At 44.9% G+C, this 10,764-nt stretch overlaps 2 protein-coding genes across 3 annotated transcripts in view; one reads left to right on the forward strand and one right to left on the reverse strand.

The window, feature by feature from the left end:
- FBXO11 (F-box protein 11) overlaps positions 1-2,299 on the forward strand; it is a 34,044-nt gene extending 31,745 nt beyond the window's left edge. For both annotated transcript variants that reach the window (XM_017730114.1, XM_017730113.1), the window contains exons 20-22: positions 256-364; positions 786-884; positions 963-2,299. In XM_017730114.1, coding sequence (XP_017585603.1) covers positions 256-364; positions 786-884; positions 963-1,092 — 338 coding nt within the window. In that variant the 3' untranslated portion in view covers positions 1,093-2,299. The remainder of the gene's footprint in view (positions 1-255; positions 365-785; positions 885-962) is intronic.
- Positions 2,266-10,764, reverse strand: part of MSH6 (mutS homolog 6) — a 12,980-nt gene continuing 4,481 nt past the window's right edge. The window contains exons 4-10 of the mRNA XM_017730115.1: positions 8,333-10,764; positions 6,769-7,034; positions 6,107-6,224; positions 3,846-3,935; positions 3,147-3,301; positions 2,783-2,982; positions 2,266-2,422 (exon numbers count right to left, since the gene is read on the reverse strand). The exon at positions 8,333-10,764 is cut by the window's right edge and continues 23 nt beyond it. Of these exons, the coding sequence (XP_017585604.1) occupies positions 2,341-2,422; positions 2,783-2,982; positions 3,147-3,301; positions 3,846-3,935; positions 6,107-6,224; positions 6,769-7,034; positions 8,333-10,764 (3,343 nt within the window). The 3' untranslated portion in view covers positions 2,266-2,340. The remainder of the gene's footprint in view (positions 2,423-2,782; positions 2,983-3,146; positions 3,302-3,845; positions 3,936-6,106; positions 6,225-6,768; positions 7,035-8,332) is intronic.

The following is a 10,764-nucleotide window of genomic DNA, read 5'->3' on the forward strand; positions in this document are numbered from 1 at the left end:
AAGAGTATTCAAATAGAGGCTATCAGGTATTTTATGCCACATGTGCAAAGAGGAACAAGTGTTGCTTGCTTCAGGAGTGCATGGCACTCTGGGCATGTGGGCATTGAGGATTTTACATGCTTAAATGCCAGAACTGAAATGTAGGTAGAGGACTAACTGTTCCTAATGGGCCCTTTGCTTCAATGCCTCAAGCAAAAAGAAAAAAGGTCATTGATCCAGCTGTGATTAGTTCTGGATTTTTTTTCCCCCCAACAGATAACAAAATAATGAACAATCAAGATGCCATAGAGAAAGCTGTCAGTAGAGGCCAGTGTTTATATAAGATCTCAAGCTATACCAGCTACCCGATGCATGACTTCTACAGGTAACAGGTTCTTTCCCGTCGCCTAGAGTAAGGCTTTCCAATAAACCCAATTTCTCTTCCAGCAAGGCCCCTACAACAGTTGCTGGGTGTCAGTGAATACACAAATGTGTGCTCTCTCTCAGCTGCAACAGAAGAGGACTAAACAAGTTCCCATTGTCTGGAATTAACTGTGGGGCTGAGGAAAACAGATTGTTTCTGTAAACCTGAGCCCAAGGGGTTGCACAGCACAACCGTATTTGCTACACAAGTAACAAAAAAGTGTGCTGTGAAATCCAAGTTCATGTAAAATTCTCAAACTTTACAGTCCTGTGTACCCTCTTCCCTTTAATGCATAGAATTCTGCTCCTCCACCCTCCCGGAGCACTTCCCTTGAGAGCTGCTCAGGTTTTGGTACTGCCTAATGTGCTGTTTTTCCCTCCAGATGTCACACCTGCAACACCACAGACCGTAACGCCATCTGTGTGAACTGCATCAAGAAGTGCCATCAAGGACACGACGTAGAATTCATTAGACATGATAGGTACGTTTCCAGCAGGGCATGGGGCTGCTCCAGGAGCAGGAGGGAATGGCCACTAAGAGCTGTCTCTCTGTGTTGTAGGTTTTTCTGTGACTGTGGTGCTGGAACACTGTCCAATCCCTGTACGCTCGCCGGAGAGCCTACACATGATACAGATACACTATATGACTCTGCTCCACCTATAGAATCTAATACATTGCAGCACAACTGAATTCCTTTTCAGAGAGAAAGTCCTGCCATTCTAATATCATAACTATTAAAACTTTTCTTTTGGAGGAAGTTACACTTGCCCATTTCTGCAGAAAGAGACTGTATTAAAGCGGATGTGTGAGGTGTTGACACTATGGAGCTCAACCTACCAAAAAAGAAAGTGGCAATATGTTGACTCAGGATAACAGAACTGGGCGTTTTAGCATTACTGTGTAAACAAAGACTTTGAAGGGACAGAAGTGAAGAAAAATAAGCTGCAATTTTGTACAGATACCAACTTCTGAGAGCTGGTGTTTTTACAAGTAGCATTGAAACGCAGTCCAATTTGCAGTAGTACTATTCTGTAGACAAGCAGCATTCTTTGTTGCTGCCTTTATGGACATGGGTACCAATTGCTTTTGTAACATGGTAAAAATGTGAGCTAGCACTTCTGCATTTCTTTTGATTTTTTAACATTTATTCAGATTGAGAAATATGATTTTAATGCTTTAATCTCATGTAGTTTGTTTCTAATTTCAAGCAAAAAATCTTATTGTACTTGAATGTGTCCTGTTTTGTTAGCACACCTAGACTTGCTGTAACTGTACTCATGTCCCAGTATGTACGTTCTTTCTATGAAAGAGAAAACACTAATCTTAAATTATATCCAGCAATTTTTCTGGTGTCCTCTGAAGTTAGAATAATCTCCTCCCCTGCCCCAGCAATAGTCTGTACTCAAACCACCCTAACAAAAGAAAGGAAAGCGAGTGTTTTAATGAGACTTCCTAGACTATAATGCACTATAAAACAAAGTACCCATGTAACTAAGTTTTGTGAAAGAAATTTTACTATGTTTTAAAGTACGCAGTAGAAAGTCTCCTCAAAACAGTCTTGTACTTTACTCTGTTCATAGTTTTTTTTGAACAGTCTGGACATTACTTACATAACCTGCTGGAAATCACAGCAATTTCCTGCTCTAATGAAGCTGAGACAAGTATATATACAGCCCTATACAGTTTCATAGCTTTTTTCCATTTATGTGTATTGGTGACAGTGGGTAATCAACAGCCTGAAAGTGTATGCATGTACCATAACATCTAGACTTAATATATTGTGGAGTACTCAATAACCATTATGTAGAGGGTAGGTATGAATTAAAGGGTTTAATTTCCTAGGAAAGACAATGGAAAAATGGTCATTTTTAAAAAATAAAGTTTATTAGATCATAATGTTGTCTGCTCCCACCTTCTTGAGAAACCCATGCGAGTTTCTAAAGCCGGTTGATCATCGCTGTGAGTTTCCGAACCGCATTTGCATCACTGGTTGCTCCATCCACCACCTGGCACAGGTACCTGAGGGAAATAACCACCTTTACTGACATGGGGCACTGAGGGGTAGAGCTTAAGATTCCCATTCCTGCAACAGCTTTCGGAGATATGGGTGCTGGGCCTGGTGTAAAGGCTGCCAGCAGTGTCCCTCTATAGCACCTCTGTGTGCAAATTCAGATGGGCACAGTGGCTCAAGGCTTAAAATACTGCTCATCGTATCTGCCCTCCCATAGTACCTCCCTCCCTCCCTCCGAACATCTGATGTTCACACAAGTAATTGTAACTGCCCCCTCTTGCTGTGACTGAGCAAAAGCCACTGCCCAAATGTTAAAATGGATGCCTGTAAACCATTTGCAACTTAGGTACAGAAACCCAGGGCCTTACCTAAATACTCTAAGTGAGAGGGTTGTTTTTTCAAATTCTTTGGCTTTTCTGTGCCCCTTCTGAATGACATCCTCTGGAATATCTGCAAGTCTTGCCGCATTGAAGCCGTAGCTCTTTGGGCAGGCTCCTTCAATGAACTTGTACAGGAACGTAATTGTTTCCTGACTTGGATCTTCACTCTCATTTTCAACCATGCATGCCTGGGAAGAGCAAGTCACAAGTCAAGAGTTTGCAATACTGACCTGCAGCCTAAGAAATGCACGAGACGTCATGTCCTGTTCTCAAAACACCCGTGACTCGGGGCAGGAGAGCACAGAAAAGCAGGGCAAATCCCACAAGGGAAATCCCATCGTCACACACTCACCATGTGGCCCAGGCGTACAGCCCCGCTGTGGGAATAGTCCTCCACCAGGGAGTGGTAGTGAGTGGAGAACAGCGTCCGGCACCGGATGCTTTCCGCCAGCTCCTTCACCACCGCGCTCGCTATGGCTGTTCCGTCAAACGTGGCTGTGCCTCTGCCTGGGGACACAATGGGACAGCGTTGGCACACTTGGGAACACGAGTGGCACAGTAATGACAATCCACAGTTCACATGCTGCTGGAGAGACAGGCACCCTGAAGACACGTGCAGCAGTGCAGTTGCAGTGTTTGTTTTTATCCCTCCCCACGGTATGGAGGGCAAACAAACAGCAGTGAGGGGTGAGAGCCATCTCTGGGAAGTGAGAGAGTATTGGCCCCATAACAATCACCCTCCTCTGCACTGCAGAAACAAGATGTTCATGCTCTCCTGAGGTTTGCTGCAAGTAATTATGCAAAGGAAAAGCAGGAAACCACAGCTGGAAATAGGGTAATGATGACTGAGGGTGGGAGGTGGTGATGGGTTCCCAGGGCACCCAAGATGTGTTTGTTAGAGAGGCTGAGACACTGACCAGTTAAACACCAGCAGCGTTAAGATGAAACTGGCCCTGTGTACTTGGCTGCCATTCAGACAGCCTAAAAACCTTGCAGCCAGTCTTTAATCTCTCAGATTTAGTTTCCATCTATTACAAAGTAGTCTAATTACCCAGTTCATCCACGAGAACAAGGGAATGCTCTGTTGCATGCTGGAGAATGCTGGAAGTCTCACTCAGTTCAACAAAGAAGGTACTTTCACCTTTAAAGGAAATGATAAAAAAAAAAAAAAGGCCATTAAGTAGTCAGAGAACCACAACTAAAACCTCATTTAATCTGCACTACTATCTTGGGTTAAGCTAAAGTGAAACTCAATAGCAAACTGAAGATGAACAAAAACATCACACTTTTTTTTCAGTGTGAAAATGGCAGGTTCCCATTTGCCAGAAAAAACAAGTTTTGGTTCCTTTAGAGTACAGGTACAGGCACAAGCACAATTAATTTAAGTTTTAAGGGCAACACACCTGTTTACTTTTAATAGCACCAGTCAAAAGTACCAACTGGACAAAAAGAGGGGCACAAAGGATACAAGATGGGGAGAATTTTTTTCCCTTTTGTAGTGGTTCTTGCTCTAAATGCACAGGGTAGGCCTCAGGTGTGTGTGGCTTTCCAGTAAAAAAAACAAGCAGAAAGTCAAAGACTGAGAGACTGGAATTACTGGTTTGGTTGTGATGTCATGAGGGAACTATTTGGATAATAAAGGCTTGATTTGTATGCACTCCCCTTGAGCCAAGTATGACAAAAGCAATATTCTGCTGCTAAGGCTTGAGCATCTCATGGGCGTTCCAGGAAACCAGATAATACAAGGCCCGAAATTTACACCTGAAATTAGCAGATTACAAGCAGAAGTATACAATTATTCACACCCTTACACATGATAAAGCCACACTTACAAAGTCAGGATTTACTAGTTCTTTGTGGGGTTCATTACAAATAATCACAAGTAGCAGCAATTACTGCCATTTATTCCATTAAAGGAAAGCATTTATTTCCTGTACTCATGCTGCACGAGCACTGCTTTGCTCTAACCTAAGTTTTCCAACATGAATTATTAAGCAGTGTCCACCAATCCTAATTTTCTGCGTTTATTTAAAGAAATGTCCAAGACTTAATATGTTTTAAACAATATTTAAGAATAACCATTTATTATCTTTAGAAAATAAAGCCCTAAAATTGTACAGGCAATTTAAAAATTGCTTTACTAAAAAAATTAACTTCATAAAAGTCCTGCTGACATCCATTACAAAGTGACTGCCATGGAACAACTCTTGCTGTGCTTTCCTATCTACACAGTGTGCAAACAAATGCATCAAGGACAGATTTCAAAGCTCATTCTGTGACGTGTTCACCCTCACAATCTGAAATGTTAAATCAGAAGTATAGTTCTCAGCTAATTGAAAAAAAAACCCTGAAAATGCTACATTTTGCTAGACCATCTCTCATGAAGGAAGGGCAGTTCTCATCTCTACCATAAGCACTTAAGTATTCTTCCACACTTTTGACTCCTTCTTGTACTGAAATTAAACAAAATGGAGACGAGCTGGGCAGAGAAAGCCTTAATAACATTCTCTAGCTGCAAAGAAAAGCCTTGATTTGGGGAAGTGTAAATATTTTTTTTAATTAAGAACTCTGAATGATTCACTTCCAAATTCCTTCTGTGCAACGAGTTCAGTGGGCTTAACTCCTTTCATATTCACTGACCCACATTTTTCAGCAGAGAGATCACAGAAAATCTGTGCCCTCCTTAAATGAGCAGCAACACTACTCTTCTTACCACAATAATTTTATTTTTCTAGGCCAGTGGCGCTTTGCCCACCACCACTGGCAGACTTTCCCTTTCCAATTGTCGTGTCATCCTCCACTTGTGTCTTCCCCTCCATTAAAGCAACAAAATACTCTTAACTACTGCTTCCAAGAAGGACACCTGCCCCTCTTACTCATCAGAAGAAATCAGATTTCAAACATAAGGCATTCTGATTGAAACAAGGGACTTCTAGTCCTTGCAAAAAGGTACAAAAACAACTCCTGTGCAACAGCTGCCCAAACATCACTGTCCTATTTCAGAACACTTAGATATCAATGTGAGTAGAATATAATCAATTCTACAAAAATATTCCTCAGCCTTGCATCTGGCTGGGAGTTTGGCTTTTAGTATTAAAATTCATTAAAAAGTGATCTTGTGTGTCTGTCAAAAATAACAGACACGCAGAGACAGAAACAAAGAAACTACAATCCTGTCTCCACTCTGAACAACAAGAGAGAAGAGTGCCCACCCCTCCCTGCAAAATACTGTTCCCTTTCCAACTTGCCACTGGGAGCAAGAGCAGAACGTTGGCGGCACCAGCCCTTCGTGCAGCTGTGTCAGACACTCACCGGCCATGATCCTGTCGGAGGCGCCGAGCCGCGTGAACACGCGGTCGATGGGCGTGAGCCTGCAGGCTTCCGCGGGCACGTAGCACCCCAGCTGGGCCATGACCACCAGGAGACCAGCCTGCACAGCAAACAGGCACACACACATTTTCACTAGTGCTTGCAGCTTCAGCTCCTCACACACAACAAGGGCAGGAAGCTGTGTTTCCCCTAAAACAAGGGCTGCAGTACATAAAGCTTCCTGCTGCTTTAACAGCTCCAGGCTGCAGCAGCGTCATCTCTGGCAGGACTGAACCACTCTGAAAGCCTTCAAAACACAAATTACCACAGCAAGCAGTGTTTACAGAGCAACCTCCCTGCTGATGTCTAGTTTCATCTCATTCAACCTGCAGAAGTATGTTTGGCAAGATGATACCAAGTCCTGGGACTTGAAAAAGATAAAAGGTACTCTATCACTTCTTCCCAACCACTTTTCCTAGGAGAAATAAAACTTGTCCTTCCCTGAAGTAGAAAATCTGTCTCAACGTGGGCATTTTCTACCTGCCTGTGCAATTGCTGCACACCCTGAAAGCCACTTCTGGGACCTCCTGTGATACTCATAATAGCCAGGCCCTATAATTCCCTTACCCAAACCCCAGGGGTACCCTGGAACACGTGACAATCACCTGTCGCATAAGCGTAGATTTGCCACCCATATTTGGGCCGGTTACCAGCACACAGGAGGCCTCACTGCTGCTGCCTTCATCCTTGATGCCAATTACGATATCATTGGGAATAAAATCATCCCCAAAGAAAGTTTTTGTGATGCACGGATGGCGGGAATTTCTAAGTTCCAGGAAGGGAGGAGCATTTTCCACAGGCAGCAGAATTACAGGTCGGCACAGGGGTCCATCACCACCTTGACTGTAGTGAGCAAGGGACATCAAGACATCTAGAAAATTAGGAGAGATTCCAGTCAGTCACACTTTCAAATTTCTTCGTACACTGGAATTCATTTACTCATTGAACATTAATTTTGTAGACAACATTTTCTATTTCATTCCATTTTCCTCGTAAGGGGAAACACCCAAGTAGCACTCCAGAACAAGTAAAAGCTGAGGTATTTCCACTGCCTTTCCTCATTCCTTCCAGATTTCTATGGCTATCAGGATAAAAATCCTCCCCTCTAGATTTTTTCGTTTAAAAGTCTTTAAAATCCACATCATTCCACTTCGGAAATGCATGTATAAAATATTATTTTCTTACCATTTTTTCATTTAGAACAAGTACGGAGGAAATCAGCTTTTGTGACGGGAATTACTTTGTGAAGAATTGTAATTCTGCTTGCAAGTGGCCAGAGGAAAACCATATAAATATTAAAACTCTGTTGGTCCAGCAGAAAACAAATCCCCTCAGTTAGCTGAGCCCTGAGGTTCTAAAAGCTGATCACCTATGAAATGACTTTTATGACTTTTAGAGGCTTTATGTACACACAGTACAGCTGAGCCTGGACATGGAATTCCTCTCTGCTGGGAACCAATTCAGCACTTGCCCTGGGCTGTGGTGTAGCTGATGTGACTGCTTCCCAGCTCTCCCAGCAAATCCATTCCCAGCCAACACTCCCTGCCTGCCTGTCCTCCCTTTTCTGCTCTAGTGGCATTCAGAGAGTGCTTTCATTTTTCCCTGGAACAAAGACATCCCAGAGTGCCTCATCTCAGCAGAAAATCCACAGGACAGAAGTATGCCAATCCTGAGAAGGGAATACAAGAGTCTGCTCTATCCCAGAAATTTAAGCAAGGAAATCTTCTACTAGACTACTTTGTCCAAGGCTTGACACTGAGCAATTTTTTATTCTTAAGGGCTGCTGAGCGAGCAGCCTGCTCAGATGGAAAGAAGCTTACCAACAGGTTAGATTTTTATACCTCCATTTAATAAGAAGCCACTAATCCATACACAAGACTCTGGAAGCAGTGAGGCCCATGAGGCTATGCTGAACTGGGAGAAATAGCTGCACACCTACAACCACACAACAGGAATGAAGAAAGAGTTTGCAAACATCAAGGCCCAGCAACTGTTCTGCCATTTAGCGACAGGAAGGAAACAGGGAATCACTGTTAACTACCAAAGCTGTTGACCACAATCAAGAGTTTTCAACCTACAAGTTAAAAGCTGGCAACAAGCTTACCCAGATCAGATTTCATCACCACAGGGGTAGTCTTACTGTGTGCCAGAACGAGGCAAAGCTCTTACCCAGCACAGCAATGCACTCCACAGCTGTCTGCCAGTCCTTGCTGTTCTTGTCGAAGTTGTAGAAGAGGCGCCTCATGCAGTCCTTGAGGGCGGCGTCGCGGCGCTCCTCGGCGTTCACCATCGCAGCCAGCATCTTCTCAATCTCCTTGGTCCAGTAGCGCTTGTATCCCTTCCTGCTCGACCTCAGCTCGTATTCCTCGGGCAGATTACGAGATACAGCACTTTCTGGGATTTCCATCTGGTACCGGTTCTTGCCTGTCCCCCAGTACTGCACAGATTTGAACCCAAGCAGCTTGCGTTGCTTATCCAGGTACTTCTGAAGATCTTCCTCGACAGCTTTGATATCCTGTAGTGCTCCATCATAATCGGGGTCAAAACCTGCCTTTGGGGTAATCACTCCTGTCTTCCGAGCCTGGTTGTGATCAAAGGCAGTGTCCCACCTCGTGAGCTCAGCACTCAGGTCAGGGAAGCGGCCATCGGGATTTTTGGCCTTGCGGGTGACCAGCTGCTTCAGGACTTTGGATTTGAAGTCACTGGCAACCTCCTCCATGACATCGACAATTTCATTCATTACTTTAAATCCCTCCAGGGCAGACAGGAAGTCAGCGATTTTCTTTTTGCTGTATTTGAGTTCTTCATAGAAGATGGCCCTGCTGTCAGGATGGTTCTGACTTTTGAGTGGTGACCCAATGCTGTGAATTTTGCTGAGCAGCCTTTCAAGGTCAGGCAGTTTCTTCAGGTGCTCACTGACTTCAGACATTTTATCTGGCACTGCCAGGAGGTCCTCAACAGCATCCAAACGATCGTTGATGGATTTAGGATTACAAAGCGGAGCGCAGAGCCACTGCTTCAGGAGTCGCTTCCCGAATGGTGTACAACAAGAATCAATCCTTTCCAACAAAGTACCTTCTGTGCTTCCATTGGTTCCGTTCTGCAGGACTTCCAAGTTCATCAGGGTGACTCCATCCAGCACCATCCGCTGGCTGGTTCTGGCAAACAAACTACTTGAACTCACGGTTTTTGCAGTAGTGATATCCACAGGGACATATTCCTCGAAGTTCGCCTGCGATAACAGCTCCTGATCAATCAGACATTTTTTGAGATAGAAGACACATCCCCCAAGAGCTGACAAAGCTAATTCACTGTTTTCACCAGGAGTTAATCCCAGGGAGTCACTTTCTGAAGTCAGAGATTTGATTACAGAGGGCAGAGAACATCCATTTTCAGAATTCTGCTTCTCCTTGAAATATCCTTCCTCAAGAAGGACTTTTAGTGTTTTAGATGCATTCCAGAACTGGGAACCCGAGGTCAGCCCTTCCTGAATGCAAGAAACAAGCGAGCCCTTCAGTATCTTCTGTGTGTCCACAGACAGGTTCCCCTTCTCAAACAGCACCTGCACAGGAGTGTAATGAGCTACCAAAGTCCTAAATCTGGAGCAGTGACGGTCGTCTGGGAACTGGCCAACGTGGAACTTGCCCACGGAGGTGTCGACAAAGCAGACCCCGTACACGCGCGTCCCGGCCGAGTCATCCTTCTCCTTCATGCACAGCAGGAACTTGCTGTGGTTCTCGGAGGGGTCGCAGTCCATGACGCTGTAGGTCTGGGTTCCCTTGGTGATGATCCTGCAGATTTCCCGGCGCACCACCTTGTCAAACCTGGTGGAGTGGCCCGTTGACTTGCAGCGTGCTTCCATCATTTCGGGCGTTTCCGTCTGCTCCACGCGCGCCACCTTGTAGCCCTTCTGCACCAGCACATCAGAGAACCGGCCAAATGCAGTTTCTGGGAAACCTGAGTGGGCCCAAGTGCCCTTCATAAAGATCAGGCCCAGCTCATTCACGCCAGTGACTGCATCCATGTGATACAACTCATAGAACTTTCCAACCTTGTAGCAAATCACAGCATCAAAGTTTTGGCTTTTGAGCTGCCACCACCTCCGCACCCCCGGCGTGCACTTGTTGAGATAATCCTCAGGCACATACAGAGTACAGGGGTCGTAATCAGGGTCACCCTGGCGCCTCCTGTGCGCATCCTTCCTCTTCCCTTCCTGCAGCCAGTCAAGCTTTTCGTGCTCCCACACTGAGAAGCCACCAGTGCCTCCACTGCTAGCATTTGCTTGAGACTCAAAACTTTCAGGTGCTGCAAACGATGTCAGCTTAGACTTGGCTTCTGAGGAGACTGTTGGGGCTCTTTTGGGTGTTTCAGAACATTCATTTCCCAAGCTACTCCTTTTAGCAGGCTTTTTCACCTCTCCTCTCTTTCGTTTAGAAGGGACTTTTATGGGGCTCTCTGCAACACTCTCTGCCTCTGTGTCAGAAGACTCATTTTCATCCACCCCACTGCTGCCTTCCTCACTGCTTGCTGCTTCTTTCCCATCAGGCTTGAACTCCACATCAGAGCCATCGTGGTCACTGTCAGAATCCAGCACTCTCCTT

The sequence above is a fragment of the Corvus brachyrhynchos genome, unplaced genomic scaffold, assembly GCF_000691975.1.
Source record: "Corvus brachyrhynchos isolate BGI_N302 unplaced genomic scaffold, ASM69197v1 scaffold101, whole genome shotgun sequence".
In the NCBI taxonomy this organism is placed as follows: Eukaryota; Metazoa; Chordata; class Aves; order Passeriformes; family Corvidae; genus Corvus; species Corvus brachyrhynchos.